The following is a 21,770-nucleotide window of genomic DNA, read 5'->3' on the forward strand; positions in this document are numbered from 1 at the left end:
CAGGTGTGCACCACTTTACCTGGCTCTCTCCTTTTCTTAAAAGGATACTGGTTCTATTGGCCCACCCCAATCTAATATGACCTCATTGTAACTAATTGCATCTGCAAAGTTCCCCTTTCCTTTTTCTTCCCTACCATGAAGCTTCCTTCTAGTTCTGAGGGTCTAGGAATTTTTTCCCAAAGAGCCCATCTGTCTGCCCAGAGAAGTTTATCACAGCATTATTCATAATAACAAAAAAATGGAAAAGGCCAATATATCCTTCAGAACGAGAATTTATCTTGTTTTATTTATTTATTTTTTGCAGTGCTGGGGATGGAACACAGGGCCTTGTTTATGCTAGGCAAGTGTGCTACCACTGAGCCACACGCCCAGGCCCAAAAGAGGATTTATGAAGGAACTTTATTCAGGAGCCATAAAGGAGACTAGCTCTAGACCATAGTTTGGTTTTTCAATGATCCGAAAGTTAACTTTTTTTTTTTTTTACACCATTGCAGGCTTGTAAGAACAAAGGAGAAGAATACGTGATAGAGACTTTATGTGGTCTGCAAATTCTAATATTTTTTTATTGGCCCCTTGCAGAATAAATTTGTTGACCCCTGGACTAAAATAACAACCAGTCACCAAAAATTAATTTGTATCTATAAATATGGAAAGATGGTCACAGTGTATTTTAAAAAAGTTTTTTAGTTGTAGATGGACCCAATGCCTTTATTTTATTTATACGTGGTGCTGAGGATCAAACCCAGTGCCTCACGCATGCTAGGCAAGTGCTCCACCACAGAGCCACAACCCCAGTCCAAAGTCACAGTGTTTTTTTTTTTTTTTGAACTGAGGATTGAATTCAGGGGCACTTTACTGCTGAGCCACATCCCCAGCCCTATTTTGTATTTTATTTAGAGACATTGTATTTTATTTAGGGTCTCACTGAGTTGCTTAGCACCTCACCATTGCTGAGGCTGGCTTTGAACTCGCAATCCTCCTGCCTCAGCCTCCTGAGCTGCTGGGATTACAGGCGTGCACCACTGCACCCGGCTCACACAGTGTATTTTTGAGAGACACAGCTATATAACAATCTTACAGCAAGCTCTTCTTTATATAAAATGGTCTGCATGGTATCTATAATGATGGTTTGTAATGTTAACAGTGGTTTTAAAACTTTTTAATGAAATTATTCTGTGTTGTGTGAACATTTTATATTGATCAGCTGCTATTTTTGAGAGCTTAAGAAATATTTAGGAATAAAATTAATTCTGAATACTCCAGCAACCTGCATTGCCTTTGGTCAGGGTCCCTTATGGGTTTCAATTCGGGCTGAGGCTGTTTTGTTCCATTTGGATCCTAAGGTGCCACAAGGTGGATCAGACTGAAGTCTTGATGCTATTGTGTGTGTTTTTTTTTTGTTGTTTGTTTAGGTCTCTTGCCCCCACTTTACCCCCAGGGGCTGTTGTGCATAAGTGAGAAACAAAAACCTCAGTTTCTTTAGAAACAAATGAGATTCCTTGGATAAATGATCTGAGTGAACGTCTCCCCTCGCTCCCTACAGAGCTGAGTCACTTCAGCAGGGCAAACAGGGTCAGACCCAGGCGTCCCACAGGGCCTCTGGGTTGGTCCAGGTTGAGGATGGGAGGAGGGAGGAAGGAGAGAGAGAGAGGGAGGGAGAAGCAATGCCTTGATTGATGTCTTCGGTCTGTGACTCTTCCAAGGACCGGGGCACCTTGATACCTGCACACAGGGACCTGTAGAGGACACTGTGTAGCAGGCCTTGAGCTGCCATGGCTCCTGCCGAGGGCTGTCCTGTCCAGTGGGGAAGGGAGACGTGTGTTCATCCCACAGGTGCGTTTCCAGCTCTGTGCCAGGCTCCGCCGTAGCTTCTGGACCCAGGAATGAGTAAGAGGCGCGCCAAAGAGCACGTGATGGCCACAGAGTCATCGAGACCACAGGAGAGAAGCTAAAACCCATGCCAAAAGGAAGGCACTGGAATTTCAGGGCAGAACCCTGGCTGAGTCTCGCCGCCCCCTTCTGACTGCAGCCTTGGACAATGCAATCTGCTCTCTGTAAACTGGGGATAATAAATACTGTCTAGCTCATGGGGTGCTGTGAGGATTAAGTGCCATAAAATGCTCTTCAAGAGCCAGGCGCACAGTAGGTATCCGACAGATGTTTATCATCCATTAAGAAGCAAAACAAAGCACAGGTGTACATAAGTCTTGCCAGAGAAAGCGCTGGCACAGAGTCATTGTCCATAAATACCGGACACAGGTATACATTTTGTTCTGGGCTGACCTCTCCTGGCCCCACTGGGTCCCGTGTTATATCTGTGATGATGTTCTGAAGATTCTGCCGAATCCTGGGACCACAGCAGGATCCGGGAATGAGTGAGGAACAGCTGGACTTTGTGAAGCAAACCCACTCTGGACCAGCTCACTCCACTCAGCCCTGGCTTCTGAACTGAGCCCCTGGCCAGGGCCACTGGTTAAAAAGCTGAGACAGGTGGCAAGGAGACCAGGGAAAGTGAACTTCAAAAGCACCAACCTGGGCTGGGGAGATAGCTCAGTTGGTAGAGTGCTTGCCTTGCAAGCACAACACCCTGGGTTTGATCCCCAGCACCACCACCACCCCTCCCCTCCCCAAAAAAAAGCACTGACCTGCGTGGTTAAGAGCCTGTGTTCTGGAAACCAGACAGATCTGAGTTGGGATCTTGTCACTGTCGCTCCCTACTTTAGCTCACCTGTGAAGGGGTTTGCTATTAACCCTCAAGGTCCCGTTAGGATGAATTGAGATAGCACACACTGCCCTTGGCATTGTGCAGCTGGCACCTGAGGATATTGTTAAAGAAGCTGTCAGACCAGCCTCATCCATACCTCGAACAAAGGGGGGCGTATTGACCTTCTGGGCTTCAGGAATTAAGATGTCAGCCTCTGTGACCAACAGCTCCGGGTTCCCTGGGGAGACGATTCTCACAAAGACCTTGTTTGTCAGTCTGCATGAGGGTATTCAGCCAGCTGTCCAGAGGCCAGAGGCCCAGGGAGGCGTGTGGATGGGATGTAGTCTGGCGTGCGGGTGGTGTGGGCAGAGGGACTTCACTCCCACAGCACAAGCAACCTCCACCAAATGGAAAGAAAATTAATAGAAGTAGTGATGATCCTCTGCAGTGGGGCGGGTGTGACAGAATGCAGAGTGGATTTAGGGCTTGGAAATGGACGTGTTCCACCACTTGGTGTTTTAAATGAAGCAAGAGGGCTGAGAGAGCTGGTTGGGAGCAAGTGCCCTGGCAGCCGCATAACTCAATAGGAGCTAATGGGGATTTGGACTTGGCCAAGGGTTTCCTAAAAGCATCTCAGAGTCAAGAGAAGTTCAGCCACAGCTTTCCCGTCCTCACCCCTGGGTCAGGTCCAATGGGTAATTCTTTCCCCCTCTGCAGTGCCAGGGATCGAATCCAGGACCTTGAACGTGCTGGGCAAGGGCTCTGCCGCTGAGCCATACTCCCACCCCTGAAAGGGCAATGATTAAACCTTAAGAGAAAAAAGCAGAACACGTATCAGGGGGAGAAATGAAAGGGCTGCCACTTCCCACCTACAGGATGGCCCGTAAGCTGGATATTTTCTTGTGTATTGGCCCCTACACAGCATTGTACACCAAAATTTCCAGTGAAACAGTTTTCAGAAGGGTGGAGTGGTTTGTCAGGATCACTTGGCTATGGATGTTAACGAGCCAAGATCTGTTTTGTTTTGTTGGTTTTGAGAAGGGAGTTTTGCTATGTTGCCCAGCACTGGTCTTACACTTCTGGACCCAAGTGATCCATCTGCCTCAGCCTTTCGAGCAGCTGGAACTACAGGCCACCATGCCTGGCTCAGGAGCCAAGATCTGAATGGCTCTAAGGAATTTTCTTACTCCACTTTCAAGTTTAGAAAATAAATACTGTGAGAATTTTTGATTACCTCTTGTGTTCCCCACCCCAAATTTATATGTTGGAGTCCTAACATGGGCTATGATGGTATTGGGACTCCCCTGGTTGCCTGCCAGTTTTTTGTTTTTTCTTTATTTCTTTTTTCTTTTCTTTTCTTTTTTTTTTCTTTCTTTTTTTTTTTTTTGTGTGTGTGTGTTGGGGATTGAACCCAGGGGCCCTTTACCGCTGAGCTACATTTCCAGCCCTTTTTGTTTTTTTAATTTTAAGCTGCCTAGGGCCTCACTAAGTTGCTGAAGCTAGCCTCAAACTTGCAATCCTCCTGCCTCAGCCTCCAGAATTGCTGGGATTACAGGCATGTGCCACTGTGCCTGGTGCCAAATTTTTTTTCCATAACTATTTTTTGTTTTATTCTGTAACTTATATATGATCAACCCAGACCCAAACATTTGGTATTTCTCTTCTTATTTTGTTATTCCTTCAAGATTTATGTCAACAGAGATTTGTTCTCCCAGTAAAATATGCAGTATGACTCTCAACCAGGACACCTGGGCAAAATATACACAATGCAAACAACAAACACTTTGTACCAAACATGGTAGCGCATGCCTGTAGTCCCAGCCACTTGGGAGAAGAGACTGGAGGACCACTGGAGCCCAGGAGTTCAAGGCCAGTCTGGGCCACATAGCAAGACCCTATCTAAAACCAAAACCATAGTAAGTATTTTTAAATGTATGGTATATCATGTCGTGCTGTGCACCTGTGACCACCATCTGCCTCCAGAACTGTTTCAGCTTCTCCACCTGAAACTCAGTACTCAGTAGACAATGCCTCCCTCTCCTCTCCTTCCCCAGCCCCTGGCCCCTGCCATTCTTTGACTCTATGAATCTGCCTCCTTTAAGTACCTCATGTAAATGAAATCCTACCCCGTTCACAGTTTTTGACTGGCTCATTCTACTTAGCACAATGGCCTCAAGGTTCATCCACGTTAGCGCGTGTCAGAATTTCCTTCTTTTGTGGCTCAGGTGGAGCAGTGGACAGAGCACTTACCAAGTGTGTGAGGCCCTGGGTTCAATCCCCAGAATCAGGGGGGAAAAAACTCCTTCCCTGTGTCTGGGGTTGTGGCTCAGCAGTAGAGTGCTTGCCTGGCACGGGTGAGGCACTGGGTTTGATCCTCAGCTCCACACAAAAATAAAATAAAGGTATTGTGTCTACCTACAGCTAAAAACAAAAACAAACCAAAAAACCTCCTTCCTTTCGTCTTTTTTTTTTTTTTTTTTTTTTTTTTTTTTTTTTTGGTACTGGGGATTAAACTCAGGGGTACTTGACCACTGAGCCACATCCCCAGCCCTATTTTGTATTTTCATTTAGAGACAGGGTCTCGCTGAGTTGGTTAGCACCTCATTTTGCTGAGGCTGGCTTTGAAGTCACGATTCTCCTGCCTCAGCCTCCCAAGCTGCTGGGATTATAGGCATACACCACCATGCCAGCCCAAACTCCTTCCTTTCTCAGACTGAATAATATCCTATTATATGTAGGTTGAGCATCCTTAATCCAAAATCTCAAAATCTGAAATGCTCCAAGATTCTAAACTTTTTGAGCACCAATATGATACCACACATAGAAGATTCCACACCTGATCTCATGTGAGGGGTCACAGTCAAGAAGCAGGTGCACTGAAAATAGTGTTTAAAATCATCTCCAGGCGAGGTGTATATGAAACATAAATTCATTTTGTGTTTAGACTTGGGTCCCATTCCCAAGGCATCTCCTTATGAGTATGCAAATATTCCAAAACCTGAAATCTGAAATGCTTCTGGTTCCAAGCATTTCGGATAAGGGTTATTCAACCTATACCACATTTTATTTATCCAGCCATCTGTCAAAGGACACTTGGGTTGCTTCCACCTTTTGGCTCTTGTGAACGATGCTGCTATGAACATGGGCGTACTGATATCTCTTCAAGACCACTTTTGATGGCCATGGTGGCACATGCCTGTAATCCCAGAAACTTGGGAGGCTGAGGCGGAAGGATTGCAAGTTTGAGACCAGCCTCAGCAACTTAACAAGGCCCTGAGCAACTTAGTGAAAACTTATCTCAAAATAAAAAAAAAAAAAAAATTTTATAAAGGACTGGGGATGTAGCTCAGTGGTTAAGTGCCCCTGGGTTCAGTTCCTGGTACACCCTCCAAAAAAGACTCTGCTTTCTATTATTTTGTGTATCTCCCCAGAGGATCAATTATGAAGTCATACGACAGTTCAGTTTTTTGAGGGTGCTATGCTGTTTGTCACAGTGCCTGCACCTTCCACCCTCCCACCTCAGGCCTCAGGGTTCCAAGTTCTCCACACCTTTGCCCACGCTTCTTTCTGTTGTTTTATATCTCGTACTCATCCTACCAGGTGTGGAGTGGCATCTCATTGTGCTTTTAATTTGTACTTCCCTAATTCTTAGTGGTAGTGAGCATCTTTTCTTGTGCTTGGTGGCCATTTGTACATTTTCTTCAGAAAAATATCTGTTCAAGTCTTTTGCTGATTTTTTAATCAAGTTGTGTTTTTACTGTTGAGTTGTAGGAGTTCTTATGCATCATGGCTGAGCAGCAGTAGTGGGCAACTCTATATTAGTTAGTGCTGCAGTTTGTTCAGTCTGTGCCCCCTCCCATACATTCCGAGAGGCCAGATGGTCATTGTTGCCCTTATCCCCAAATACTGTCCCATTATGTGTAGATTGAGCATCCCTCATCCGAACAGGACCCTAACAGTGCCTGGTAAGATCAGGTAAGCAGACAGTCCTTAGCTTATAATAAGCCCACATTCCTTGACTTTTCATTATGAGAGGCGGAGGTAGAAGGAGAGGTAACTAGTCCCCAGGAGGAGTAGAGCAATGTGGTTACTAGTTTCTGGCACTAGACTACCTGGATTGGGATGCCAGTTCTGCATCTTACTAGTCGTGTGGCCTGGGAAAGTCACTTCACCTCTTCTGCCTCGGTTTACCTTCTCCAAGAGATGTCAGCCCTTATCTTGGAAGTCACAAAGGGATTGGAAGAAGAGTAACCAGCTGAGCGAGGTGAAGCTGTGAGACTGAAAACAGGCACAAGGTTGATGCCCACAGAGGGGGCAATGGGATCCTTCATCCCCACCCCCGCCTTGCTCCTGGCACAGCCAGGTGAACACCCCTCCACTTGACAGGACAGCCAAATTCAATTCTGTCCCCAGAGAAGTTAACCAGGAGGAAATCTGGCAGTAGACACAGAAAGGGTCAGACTGAAATACCAAATGGAAGGTCCCTTCCTTCGCTCTGCAGCCTGAATCCTCACAGGAAGAGTGGATGACATAGAAAGGAGAGGAGAGGCTTATGGAAACTGATGTTCACAGGTCCTTGGTGTGAATGCCAGATTATCAGTGACCTCACAGCAAAGCCCACCAGCCAAGACACACACACACACACACACACACACGCGCGTGCGCGCGCAGAGAGCTACCAATCAGTTATTCAATGCATCACTCGAAGATTAACCTGTAGTCATGTCTCATCAGATATTTGAAGGGAATCTCCAGGGCCAAAGAGGGAGGACAAAACAGACAAACAAGCCAAGATATCCGAAGTAAGTCGTTAATGCAGAGAGAGGAAGAAAATACAGACCTTATTAATGTCCTCAGAGACTTAAGAGAGGAGATTGTGTCCATGAAATAAGATGCTATAAATGCTATTAAAAAAGGAGGAATAAGAAGAGGAAAGGGCACAGGGAAAATAAAGCACAAGAGTCAAAATAATTTTTAAAAAGTCAATAGAAGGGTTGAGAGATAAGGAAAAGGGAATTTCCCAGAGGCTGCAACAAAAAGATAATATCAGGAAATTAGAGAATCAGTCCAGGAAGCCTAAAGTCTGACTGATGGGTGTTCCATGGGTTCCCGGAAAAGCGGAGGAGGAAACTATCAAAGAAATGATATAAGAACATTTCATCCTCAGGAGCATGAGTCTTCAGGCTGAGAGGGTCCAGGTCAAACGAACAAGAGTCACCATAAAGCAGCACATTGTCACTAAATGTCAGACTACCCAGGATAAGGAGAAGATCCTTAAAGTTTGGCGGCGGACGGGACAGATTACGTATGAATTATCAGGAATCAGAATGGTTTCAGATGCTTCGGTGGCAATGCTGGGAGCTAGAAGATGAGGAAGCCATGCCTTCAAAATTCTGGTGGAAGGCCAGGCTGGTGGTGCTTGCCTGTAATCCCAGCTACTCTGGAGGCTGAGGCAGGAGGATGGAAAGTTCAAGGCCAGCCTAGGCAATTTGATGAGACCTTGTATCAAAATTAAAAAAACATAAACAAAGAGGGTTGGGGATATAACTCAGTGGTACAGCACTTGTGTGAGGCCCTGGGATCAATCTCACAACTTAGCAAGATCCTGTATCAAGACAAAAAATAATGATGGCTGGAGGCTGGGGATATAACTCAGTTGGTAGAGTGCTTGCCTTGCATGCACAAGACCCTGGGTTTGATCCCCGGCACCACACACACACAAAAATAAATAAATAAATAAAAATAAAAATAAATAAACTGGAGATGTAGCTCAGTGGTAAAACACCCCTGGGCTTAATCCCCAGTACCCCAAAAACATCCTGATGGAAAATTATTTCCATCTACTATTCCTGATATGGTGTAAAAAAAAAAAATGAGGATAGAAAAAAGACATTTTTAGACAAGCAATGGAATAAAAAAAAAAATCTGCCTCTATATTCCCTTTCTCAGGAAATGACTGGAGGATTTCTCCCCGCAAATGAGGTTATAAACCAAGAGAAATGGAGATTTTCAAGTGAGAAAACAGATGCGTGAACAGAGGAGAGGAAGTATGCGGCTGTCTAGATAGCAACCAGACTCAGTGAAAAGGGGAGGAAGAAGGAAGGGTCCAGGAGATCATTAGGAAAACAAAAAGAATGGGTGGATGATGTGACTGCATGGAAAAGGCATTTTACAGATCTATTGGTGTGTTTGAAGAGACTTAGCTATATGTGCCCAGAACTAAGCAAATGAAAAATGAGGCAATTATTAACTCCAGGAAAATAAAAGTCTACATTATAAAACAAATGTAATTATAGTGCACTCTTTGGCTCAGAAATGGAAGGATAATATCTATGAAATCTTAAGAATGTAAAAACCTAAAAATATGACGGAAAAAGGGTCAGCTATCATTCTGCATGCTTACAGGTGCTCAGGAGGCTGAGGTGGGAGTATTGTTAGAATCCATGAGTTCAAGACCAGTTTGGGTAATATAGTGAGACTCTGTCTCAGAAAAATAAATAAATGAATAAAAAGCAAAAGGAAATAAAGAAAGAAAGAAGAGGAAGAGAATGTAAACCGCCCCCGCCACACTTATTTTTTGAGACAGTCTCACTTTGTTGCCCAAGCTGGCCTCAACTCCTGGGCCCAAGTGATCCTCCTGTCTTAGCCTCCTGAGTAACTGAGATTATAAATATGAATCACCATACCCAACTAACTCTGAATATTGATTTAGTTAAAAATTGTGATAAAACTATATTAGAGAATGAAAAGAGGAAGAGTTGGGTCCACTATAACAGGGAACTGTGCAGGACATTCCTGTGTTCATGAATACCTGGTTCTCCTTGCTTCTAAGCACACAGAAGACTGTATTTCCGGCCTCTTGAAGGTGGGCAGGGCCATATGACTACTTCTGGCTGGTTGGCCTCAGGTGGAAGTAACGTGCAGAGGTCAGATGAGTGCTTAGATGCCTGTGCTCCCTCTGAGGTGATCAAGGAGACCTGGGTTAGGATGGCAGAGCCACAAAAGTGAAGCAGCCTGGAATTGCCTCTTGGTCTATGAGATCCCAACAATGTTGAGTGAATTCTGCAAAGCAGGAAATAAGCCTTCAATCTGTTAAGCCACTGAAATTTTGGGACTGTTTGTTACTGCTGCACAGCCTTACTTAACCAAATACAAACTTCAATAATTACTCTCTAAAGTTGATACATCAAGAAATTGGGGCTGGGGTTGTGGCTCAGTGGTAGAACGCTTGCCTAGCATGTGTGAGGCACTGGGTTCAATTCTCAGCACCACATATAAATAAATAAATAATAAAGGTCCCTCAACAACTAAAAAAACATTAAAAAAAATAGCCATTAAAGCATATATTTTAGAATTATGGAAATAATCACCAAAAGAATAGTTAAAAACATTAACAGTGGACTGGGGAGGTAGCTTGGTTGGGCAGAGTGCTTGCTTAGCATGCACAGGCCCTGGGTTCAATCCCCAGCACTTCAAAAACAAACAAACAAACAAACAAACAAACAAACACAAACAAAAAAAACCCACACACATTAAGAGCGGTTACCTCTTGTGGAGTAGGACTGAGGAGAGAGGAAGGGTGAACAGAGGGGCAACTGTTTTCATTGGTTTCTATGGTTTTTTGTAGTCTTTAGTCATGTTACACTGGCAGAAATCAAAATTTTTAAAAAACCCTACTTTCATATATGCAGTTTGGAAAGATCCCCACCAAACCATTTCAGTGACTCTCTTGGGAGGGGAAGCCTGCTAGACAGGATGTTTGAAAAGCTACAGATGTGGCCGGACATAGGCAGGCATCTGAGCACGTGGGAATGGGGAGGCATGGAACGTTGAACCCTACCGGATCTGCTTTTCAGAGCAAGCACCCTGCCCTGTGTGGGTGATGAACTTGGGGCAGAGAGGTGCTGCCCTGGTCCTGGTGAGAGCTGATGAGTCATGGAGGAAGCTATCCCTGTGAGCCAGGCACAGTGGTGCATGCCTGTAATCCCAGCCACTCGGGAGGCTGAGGCAGGAGGACTGAAATTCGAGGCCAGCCTTGGCAGCTTTAGCGAGACCCTGACTCAAAATAAAACGGGCTGGGGATGTAGCTCAATGGTAAAGCACCCCTGGATTACCCCAGTACATCCCCGCACCCCCCTCTCCTCCCCAAAAAAAGACATCCCTGAGGCTGGGGTGTAGCTCAGTGGTAGAGCACTTGCCTAGCACGTGTGAGGAACTGGGTTTGATTCTCCGCATCACAAAAAAATAAATAAGTAAAATAAAGGTATTGTGTCCATCTACAACTAGAAATTTTTTTAAAGAAAGACATCCCTGTGACAAATCTCTGTTGGAACCCACCCTTTGCATTGTTGATTGCAAGAAACAAAACAGACCCAGTCCCCTTCCTTCAGGGAGCCTACGTGGGCGGCAGAGCCCAAGGGACAGAAGAGAAGATAGGTACGCCAGTGATCATGTGAGGCAGTGGTTCATGCGCTGGAGCAAAGCATAGTAGGTGCCAGGGGACAGTGGTGGAAGGGGGGTGATCAGGGAGGGCCTCTCTGAGGAGGTGACATTTGAAGAGTCCTGAATTAATTTTGCGAAGGAGAGAGCCAGCCAAAATTGGGGAAAAGCAAATCCAGAGGCCCTGGGATGGGAGCGGAGCTTGGCGTGACTGAGGAACAGCAAAGAGGCCGGGGTGCGGCTGAGGACCCCAGGAGAGGGGCAGGTGGGTCCCAGAGGTTGTGGAACACAGGGCACTTCTGGGGAATCACGTGGGGGTGCGGTTGAGAGCAAGAGCAGGGCGTGCTTTGTCTTGCGGCTGGAGAGAAAACCGGCTGTAGAGGCCATCCAACAGGGCGGGGCTGTGCGCAGGAGACAGGGTCGCCTGCCGGGAGGGGCCTCCTGGCCGCAGCGCTGGACCAGGTAGAGCAGCTCCAGCTCTTGCTTCCCAGCACCCCACCCCCTCAGGGAAGGGAAGGATCCTGCACAAATAAAAATAGCAGGCAAAGAACAGCTTCGAATTGTTCTGCGTAAAAGCAGAGAAATTAGAGGAGTCAGCTGTGGGCCCGGGACGCCTCCCACGCAGCTGCGCTGCGCACCCTGCTGAAGACACTTCCCGGCGCCTGCGATTCTGCTGTCTCCCAGCAAAACTTTTTGCTTCTCCAGCCCCAGAACAAATAGCAGCTATTCTGAGAGGGAGTAGGACAGATGCTGGCCCTGGAGGACAATGAGCAAATCCATTTTTCTTTTTTAAACTCAAAAACAAACAAACAAACAAACAAACAAACAAACAAAAAACCAACCATCACTTGAAGGAACAGCTTTGGCAGATGGGAGTTTGTTCGGCAGTGAGTGTCCTCATTCTGGGCCTTATGAGGGATTCTAAAGGGGAAGAGAGAGGTACAGAGGCACACACCGTGGCACCACCCTTGTAGTAGAGTGAGGGAAGAGCATGAGAGGAAAGGAGGTCTAAAGTTTTGGCTTGGCTCTGCTGCTGTGTGACCTTGGGTGAGCTGTGCCACCTCTCTGGCTTTCACTTTCCCTGTCTCTCCCTTGTATGGGGATATGGATACAAATGTTAGTTGTTCTCAAATGTTAGGGTTCATAAGAATTCCTTGTGGTAGGGGTGTGCTTATTAAAGATGGAGAATACCAGGTCCCAGTTCCACAGATTAAGATGTAACAGCCAGGCATGGTGCCTGTAATCTCAGCAACTGGAGAGGCTGAGGCAGGAGGATTGCAAGTTTGAGGCCAGCTTGGGCAATTTAGCAAGACCCTGTCTCAAAATAAAAGGGATTGGGGCCAGGCGCAGTGGCACACACCTGTAATCCCGAGGCTCAGGAGGCTGAGACAGGAAGATCTTGACTTCAAAGCCAGCCTTAGCAAAAGCAAGGGACTAAGCAACGCAGTGAGACCCTGTCTCTAAATAAAATCCAAAATAGGGTTGGGGATGTGGCTCAGTGGTCAGGTGCCCCTGAGTTTAATCCCTGGTACCCCAAAAAGAAAAAAAAAAATTCAGCAGATCTGAGGTGGGTTTGAGAAATCTGCATTTCTCACAGGTTTTTCTGGTAATCGTGAGGGGAATCCTTGGACTTAATAATATTAATAAAATTAATTTTAATTTATAATTTTAATTAATTAAATTTAAAAATTTAAATTTAAAAATTTAAAATTTAACTTAAATTTAAAAAATTAATTTAATTTTAATTAATTAATACAATTGCTTCCCCTCAATCTCTCAGACTCTCCCTGCTCTGGAACATGGGAGTTGCTCTCACAGTGGTGCAACCCTCTTTGGGTTCCTCTGAGCCCGGGGTCGTGAAAGGAGTCCTTTCCTCTGCCTCAGTGCCTCGTGTTTCTGTGATGAGTCCTGCTCTGGGACAGTCTCCTTCAGGCTGCCCAGTGCCCAGCCTAGGCCCTGATGCTGAAGGGATCATGGCTATAAATGTCAGCCAAACAAGGGGCCAGCGGTGGCGCAGACACAGCATGGGGGTGCTGGGAACGTTGGGTGCAGATTTGGTTGCACACATCTGGTTTGACACCTGGGCTCGTGTCCTGGTAGGGTGCGTGACACCGTCAGCAACTCACCTTCCCCACACCCCTGGGGAGATGGGGGCAGCACTGAGGCTTCTACACAGGACTGAGACCAGCTGCATGGGCCAAGGCAGGGCCAGGATCCCTGGTCTACCATGGAGGACAGCCCGAGGTCTAGGGCCCCAGCCCATCTGCCAGGCAGAGTCCCTTCCTCAGAGTTGGTCAATCATATTCTCCAAAGGCCAAGCAGGTGGTGGAAGCTAGAGAGTCAAATCATTCTGGTCTAGTGCCCAGCTTCATTTTGCATAGACGAAGAATAATAATGATTATCCTATCCTGAGTGATTTTCCCTCTCCCTTTTCTGTAGTGCTGGGACTTGAACCCAGGGCCTGTACACCCCCAGCCCTTGTCCTACATGTTTACCAATCATTGGACTCAGGGCTAAGTTTTGTATTATCTCATTAAATTTTTACAACTCTAGTACCGCAAAACAAAGAAAACAAAAAAATTCACAACCATCCCAGGATGTATTACCCTCTTTTTAAATCAAGGACACTGAGGCTCAGACTGTTGCAGCTACTAGCCCAGAGTCACCCAGTGGAGGCAGGATTAGAACCCACATGTGTTTTCCTCTGGAGCTAGTGTTTCCTTTAGCCATGTTGCTTAGTACCTCTCAGATGATAAGAATTGCCCTGGGCTGGGGTTGTGGCTCAGTGGTAGAGCACTTGCCTAGCATGTGTAGCCCTGGGTTTGATTCTCAGCACCACATATAAATATATAAAATAAAGATCCATCCACAACTAAAAAAAAATTTTAAAAAAGAGAATTTTCCTAAAATACCTCCTACCAAAGTCACCCACAGCAGAGAAGTCCTTTAATGCATCTGTTGTAGTGAGAAGTAATGATACCAAACCAGACGGTCCAGGGTTCCAGTCCCACCTCTGCCCCTGACCTTGTGTGACCTTGAACAAGTCATTTCACCTCCCTGAGTTTAGTGAGAACTGAGATCTGTGAAATGGGATAATGATCCATACACTTCCTCCCAAGGTACACAAAGTTGAAGACGGCCACCAACATCTACATCTTCAACCTGGCCTTGGCCGACGCACTGGCCACCAGCACGCTGCCCTTCCAGAGTGCCAAGTACCTGATGGAGACGTGGCCCTTTGGGGAGCCGCTCTGCAAGGCCGTGCTCTCCATCGACTACTACAACATGTTCACCAGCATCTTCACACTCACCATGATGAGTGTCGACCGCTACATCGCTGTCTGCCACCCGGTCAAGGCCCTGGACTTCCGCACACCTGCCAAGGCCAAGCTGATCAACATCTGCATCTGGGTCCTGGCGTCAGGTGTTGGTGTCCCCATCATGGTCATGGCTGTGACCCGACCCCGGGGTGAGTGAGGGAGGGAGCGGTGGCCCAGGCCTCTGACCATGGGAGGCAACATGGGTCTCCAGGGCCCTTACCAGAGCGGAGGTGGCTCTTACTAGTGCAGGTGTGGGTGGTGGAGCAATGGAGGTGTAATGGCTGGCCAGCAGGAGGGTGGAGGGTCCCCTGGTGGGAATGGCGTGGCTCACCAAGGAGGAGTGTGGCTGCTTGACTCTTCTGAAGATGAATGACTGCTCGGTGGTCAAATAGATTGCTGGCCAAACGGAGGGTTGGTTGGTTTGTTTTTTTTAAAGACTGGGAATTGAACCCAGGGGTGCCTAACCACTGAGCCACATCTCCAACCCTTTTAAAAACATATTATTTAGAGACAGGGTCTCACTGAGTGACTAGGGCCTTGCTAAGCTGCTGAGGCTGGCTTCAAACTTATGATCCTCCTGCCTCAGCCTCCCGAGCTGATGGGATTACAGGCGTGTGCCACCATGTTCAGTGTCAAATGGAATTTATAATGGGATTGTGGATGACTGGGCTGCATTCATGCACATGGCTGACCAGGACTGTGTGGATGACTGACCTCTAGGGAAATGGATGATAGTCAATGGGGTGAGGGTGTCACCAACCAGTGAGCAATAGAGGCTACAAGATTTGCAGTCCCATCTCAAACTTCCTTCTACGGCACTTTGAAAACCACTGGCCAGATGACCAAAGTTAGGCCTAGAAAATGGTTTGCAGAGAATGATAGGTGCTTTTCCTTAGAGTAAAATGGTAATCATGTTAGTTACTAACTGTATTAGTTACTCTAGCTGCTCTAACAGTCCGGGCCTCCGGGGCTTAACACAGTAGAAATTTATTTCTCATTCACATCACAGTCTGATATGAGTAAAAGGAGCGCAGTCACTCAGATATCCAGGCTCCCACTGATGGTTCCCGAATCTTCCTCTGCCGGCTTCCGGCTGGCAGATGAACATGGAGAAGGAGCAGGGAGAAACACAACCACTTTTCAATGCTATGGCCCGTATCTTCCTAGCGATAACTAGCTGGTCACATGGCCCCACCTGGACATAAAAGGAAATGGGAGATGTAGTATAGAAAGGTGCCAAGACATTAGTAACTAATTAACCTCTCTGAGCCACATCTCATGGAGCGTGGAAAGGTTAAATGAGGTAATATGAAAAAAACACTTAAGTGAAGGACTGGCTTATTGCCAAGGCCCAGTAAATAGCAGGTGTTAAATGATGAAGCCTTTAGGTAGGACAGGGACTCCTACCTGTTTCCACTGGAAAACAACAGCAACTCGGGAGAGGTCAGGTGGTTTACTTAGGGCTCAGTGGGTGACACTTGGTCCACAACCCAAGGTTCCTGTCCTCAGATCTGTTGCTCCTCTTAGCAGCGTGGGTGGAGGTTGCAGAGGCTTGGTGCTATGAGTGGGAGAGGGGAACAGGCTTGATGGGAGACTTGACCCTCGCAAGACCAGAGACCCTGGTGCCCATATAGCCTCTGAGTGACTCGTCTTAGCTGCAGAGCCCCATTCCTCACTGTCAGCCTTTAGTTCACAAGCCATTCATGAGTCGTTAATGGCTGGGCCAGATGGGTCTCTTCACTGCTCTCTCTCTCTCTCACACACACACACATACACACACACACACATCAGCACTTGTGGGTTCTGTATGCCACTTCCTGTTTGGCCTTAAAAAAGTGCTGTTCCTAAGTCTGGTTCTGCTATCTGTACAAGAAGGTTGGACTCAGTCATCCCTGGGAATCCTGCCAGCCTGATGTCCTGCAAACTGCGCTGTGGCTCCCAGTTCCAATCTTATAACTCTTGGTATCCAGGTCTACTGTGTGGCTCCAAGAGATCTTGGGAGCCCCCTAGACTCCCAAGTCTGGGCCTGCATCAGAATCCCACAATAACCCCAAAGATGCTCACACAGCCCAAACCCACGCTCCAGGAAAAGAAACTCATTCCCTCCTGGGTCCCCTTCCTAACTTTGGGCAGGTCTGGCTGTCAGAAAATTGTTTTTTGTTTTTTTTTTTTTTTTTTTTTTCTGTGAAACTGGGGATTGAACCCAGGTTTCACACATGGTAGGCAAGCACTGTACCACTGAACTGCATCCCTGGCTTAGGGGGTTCTTCCTGACATTAGCTGAGATCTGTCTCCCTCCAGGGAGGCTGATCCTAGGGCTATATGTCTCTACCCCTGTGCTCTGCTCAAGTACTTGGACTCCACTGTGCTGAATGTCTTAAATCCCTTGGCCTATTTAATCCTCATGATAATCCTGTGAGATGTGGGTACTTTTATTAGTCTCACTCTGCTGAAGCTTGAAGAGGGTAAGTAATTTGCCTAGGGTCAGACGGTACACAGTCAGGGCCCGAGTCCTGTTCTTAACTCATGTTTTGTTAGTCAGTCTTAGCAGTGTGAACCACAGGGAGCAAGTCTGGGAATGGGTGGAGGTGTGCCGACTTATCACAATGACTGACTTTTAGTGGACTGGGCCAAGTCATTTCATAACTGCCACCCATGGACAACCAGTTATTTATAAATGACCTGAGAGAGCACATAGAAAGGAGACCTCCCAGATGAGGACCAATCTTTCTGGGGTCTTCAAGGATGAGTAGGAGTTTGCCAAAAGCAGAAGTGAAGGAACATTTCAGGCAGAAGAATCACCTTGAGTAACCAGGAGGAGGTGGTGGCACTTGACAAGCAGGCAGAGCCCCCCGGGTGCACAAACCCCTCACCACCTCTTTGTCTTTCCTTGTTTCCCCAACCCAGATGGGGCGGTGGTATGCATGCTCCAGTTCCCCAGCCCCAGCTGGTACTGGGACACGGTGACCAAGATCTGCGTGTTCCTCTTCGCCTTCGTGGTGCCCATCCTCATCATCACAGTGTGCTACGGCCTCATGCTGCTGCGCCTGCGCAGCGTGCGCCTGCTGTCTGGCTCCAAGGAGAAGGACCGCTCCCTGCGGCGCATCACGCGCATGGTGCTGGTGGTGGTGGGCGCCTTTGTGGTCTGCTGGGCTCCCATCCACATCTTCGTCATCGTCTGGACGCTGGTGGACATCGACCGGCGCGACCCGCTAGTGGTGGCTGCGCTGCACCTGTGCATCGCGCTGGGCTACGCCAACAGCAGCCTCAACCCCGTGCTCTACGCCTTCCTCGACGAGAACTTCAAGCGCTGCTTCCGTCAACTCTGCCGCACGCCCTGCGGCCGCCGGGAGCCTGGCAGCTTCAGCCGCGCCCGGGAAGCCACCGCTCGCGAGCGAGTCACCGCTTGCACGCAGTCGATCGGCCCCGGCGGTGGCGCTGCTGCCTGACCAATCCCGACCAGCCCCCGCGCGCTCCTCCAAAGTGACCCGGCGGCCACACCGAGCCCTCTGGGAAGCGGGGACCACTATTCGAAATGGGGCAGTAGAGGGTCGGACTCTGTTTTGGAGAAGAGCATGGGACTTGAGGTCATGCAGCGGCCACAAGGTGGGGCCTGTGAGGTGGGGCGGGCCTCCGGGCTGGGTGCAAGGTGGAAGGCTCCGCTTGGGGAGTGTGGAGCGCGACCTGCCGCTCTAGAACCGAACCCCTTAGTAAGGCCTCTCCAGCGGGGTGGGGCGTCGGGGACAACCTCGAATTCTATCCCACCTCAAGTGGGACTTCCACTGGGTTCGGGCCTGAGACCTGAGGATTCTGGGCCCAGGATGCAGGAAGATCAGTGGTGGGGACGGTGACTAGAGCTGCAAGATTGGCATATGCATCTTGGCCAGGATCCTGTCCTGGGAGGCAGTGGAGGACCGGACGGTGAGGCGGGCTGCTGCTGGAGAATTGGCCAGGAGATAGGAGGGTCTGTGTGACTCTCTGGAACCTCAAGTTTTGGGCAGAGTCCCACCCCTCACCCTGTTCTAGCAAGGGACAAGGCTCTCTGAGGGTCTTCCTCCAATTTTACTTCTTTATAAATAAAGAGAATACAAGACAAACAGAAGGGAAGAGAGAAATAATACACTTTCTCTCTTGGACATCTATTTCGTAGAATGGTTCAGGGATTCAGCTCCACACTGAAGTAGTGGCCACAACACTGACTTCCAGTGGGGCTGGGGACAGGGTGGTGGAGCAGGGCTAGCTGTTCCATCAGAGAGGACTGAAACAGGGCCTCAGTTGGGAGAGGGTCCCCAGGGCCCTAAGGTTCAGGAAAAAGCAAGAAGCACTAGGTGCTCCACCCAGCTGTAGTGGACCTCTATGCCAAGGGGCAGGGTGACTGAGACAGAAGGGTGAGGCTTCTGCTGTGAAATTAGGCCTCCAGGCTGAAGGTGGATGTTTTCCAGGGGACCCCAGGGTGCTGGTGTTTGTGGCCCAGTACTGGAACACAGAGGACCATCTAAGGAGAGCCCCGTGCTTGGTGAATGCCACATGGACCTGGCTGGGGGTTGCCAGAAGGACCAGTGCAGGTGCTTGGGATTCTAAGAACCTCAAAATTCTCTCCCCGTCTCCCAGCATCTGACTGTGACCCATGTATCTGGTATCAGTGACTAGTGAACTGGAACCGCCCACATGGGGCCTGACTTTGAAGGAACTGGGGGAACGTGACTTTGGTAACTGCAATGCTAGTGTTGGTCATGATCCCCTCTCTTTTTGCCCCAAGGCTCCCAGGTCCCTGAGCTTCCAGTCCACTCAGCTCCCCCTTCAAGTTGCTGAGGGCAGGGTTCACTCAAAGGTGGGCATAGAACCCTGTTCAGACATCCCAGATCTTTGCTTCCCCGACTGTCAGGGTCTGTCCTTGTTTGCTGTGCCTCCCCCATGCCTTCTCTCTTCCCGCAGCCCCAGAGACACTGACTGCCTCAGCAACGCACCCCTGACTCCCTATTGAAGCAGCCTGGTGACATCCTTGTAAAAACAAATTTAATTTTCTTCCTTTTTTGGGACAGATGGGAAGAAATTGACGTCTTTGTCTCAAACAAAAAAAGAAAAGAGAAAGAAACAATATACCTCTTTCCCCTTTGACAGCCATTTCTTTGGAACAAAGGCTGGGAGACTGTCACTCCAGTAGGCACTGAAGTAACATTTGGGGGAAAGGGTTGGGCACCAAGAAGGGCTTTGTGCACTTTAGGGGTAAGAGTCCTCTCTGTGGGCAATGCACAGCCCTTCTTAGGGTGAGGTCCCTAGAAACCTTAGACCTGGGGATATTCTTCCTCTAGGATATGGATTCCCTTGGACCTGGGATGCAGGGCAGTGGCCACCACTCAGATCCAGCCTGCTAAGCCACCATGACCTGGGGTCTCAAGTCTCCTAGCTCGGCTCACCACCCACATGGACCCTGTGACCATAGAGAATTCCATTTGAGTGTGTAGGGGATGTGTGAATGAGGTGATCAGCAAGGCAGGGGGTACCTGGATACTCCTAATCATTTGGGAATCTTCTGCTTTGGGGAGATGGTAGAGAAAGGGCACAATTCAGGAATCAGGGAAGACTCCTGAAATAGAGGACAGTCGCCAGGGCGATTTATTCTTCTTGCAAGAACTGTGTCTTCTCTGCCCCCACCCAGAAGAGGCCTATCTCAAAGCTGCTCCAAGCCCACTCACTGATGTAATTGATCTGGTTGCTTTTTATCCCTTTGATATAAAATTGTTCTAGGTCAGCAGGGGCTGACCCAGACTGTGTGCGTTTAAGGTAATGCACACTTGAGTTGAAATCTACTCCCTGTGAGGCTGTGCACTCTGGGCACTGGGACCAGGAAATGTCAGACTTGACCCTGCCCTCAGACAGCTCAGAGCCAATGTTGGGGGGTGAAGCATAACCAGACAGGTGCATGCTAGTGATAAGTGCAGTGACAGGGATCCCCAGGAATGGCATCGCAGAGAAGTGTCTTTTTAGTTTTTTACTAAAAACACCTGTTTGGAGCAATTCTATAAGAGGTGGAAGAGGGTCAAGGGACCCTAAAGGATGAATAGGAGCTGGTCACCAAGAAGAGGGAACAGTGTGTGCAAAAGCACAGGGATGTTCAAGTGCTTGGCAAACCCAAGAAGTTAGGTGCAGCAGGAGCCAGGACTTGACTGAGCATGTCCATGTGCCAGGCTCGCTGCCAAATGCTTTATGCACTTTATCCCAGCTGGTCCTTGTGACTGCCCATTCCAGGAAGTAGTATTATTCCTCTTTTAGATAAGAAAGCTGAGGCTCAGAGAGATCAAGCCACTTGCTCCTGGGTCACAGAGCCTGTTAACAGCAGCAGAACTCAGGCCAGTGGAGTTCCAAGAAAAGTTCCAGGGTCCAAGTTTGCAATTAATTCCAGGCATCATTAAGTAGAAAGACGTTGGGAGCTGGAACCCTGGGATGAGGTTTTTGAAGACTTGAAACAAAATGCAAAAATCTGAAGGAAAAGGGCAAATTTTCATGAACTTTTGTTCCTCCTGAAGCTCTCTAAATCTTCGCATTTCAAAATGTACCATGCGTGATGCATTTTAAAGCTCCAAATTGACAGTGTAATTCTAGATCATCACAGGTTCTGAAAACTGCAGAGTACGTCTCTATTCCCCCCAAATTTCCATTGCTCATTCTCTAGGAAGTAGAAGAAAAGCTTTTGCCCCTGATTTAAAAATGTCTTATAGTTAGCTGGATGTGGTGGCACATGCCTGTAATCGCAGCAACTTGGGAGGGTGAGGCAAGAGGATTTGCAAGTTCAATACTAGCCTCTGCAACTTAGCAAGACCCTGTCCCAAAATGAAAATGAAAAAAAAAAAAAAAAAAAAAAAAAAAGACTGGGGATGTAGCTCAGTGTTAAAGCACTCCTGGATTCAACCCCCAGTACTAATAAATAGATAGATAGATAAATAAATAAATAAATAAATAAATAAATAAATAAATAAAATGTCCTCAGTTTCATGTCTCTTGTTGATGTAATAAAAGTAGTGTTTAAGGCTGGAATCAGATCTTGGCTTTCCCTCTCTGAGACTCAGTTTCCTCATCTGTAGAGTAGACTTCCTTCCAGGGGTGGTTGTGAGGATTTAATGAGATAATGCATGTGCAGGTCTAACTATAAGGTCCCTCACGTAAGTACGCTTTTAGTACATGATAAGTAACTGCTACTAAAAGCAGAGTTTAAGTGCAAGGTCAGAGCTAAAGACGCCCCTGGGGAAAGTGGATGGGCTTTCAGGGGTAGCAGTGAAAGGAGAGAAGAGACTGGTGTCCTGATGTCC

The 21,770-nt window shown here is 47.7% G+C and overlaps 1 protein-coding gene across 1 annotated transcript in view; it reads left to right on the plus strand.

Moving 5' to 3' along the window:
- Positions 1–21,215, plus strand: part of OPRD1 (opioid receptor delta 1) — a gene marked incomplete at its 5' end in the record, with an annotated part of 35,686 nt that extends 14,471 nt beyond the window's left edge. Inside the window, 2 exons of the mRNA XM_079126742.1 lie at positions 14,263–14,612; positions 17,371–21,215. Of these exons, the coding sequence (XP_078982868.1) occupies positions 14,263–14,612; positions 17,371–17,912 (892 nt within the window). The 3' untranslated portion in view covers positions 17,913–21,215. The remainder of the gene's footprint in view (positions 1–14,262; positions 14,613–17,370) is intronic.
- Between the last annotated feature and the right edge of the window lie 555 nt (positions 21,216–21,770).

This window comes from Sciurus vulgaris, assembly GCF_902686455.1.
Source record: "Sciurus vulgaris genome assembly, chromosome: 1".
Lineage (NCBI taxonomy): Eukaryota > Metazoa > Chordata > Mammalia > Rodentia > Sciuridae > Sciurus > Sciurus vulgaris.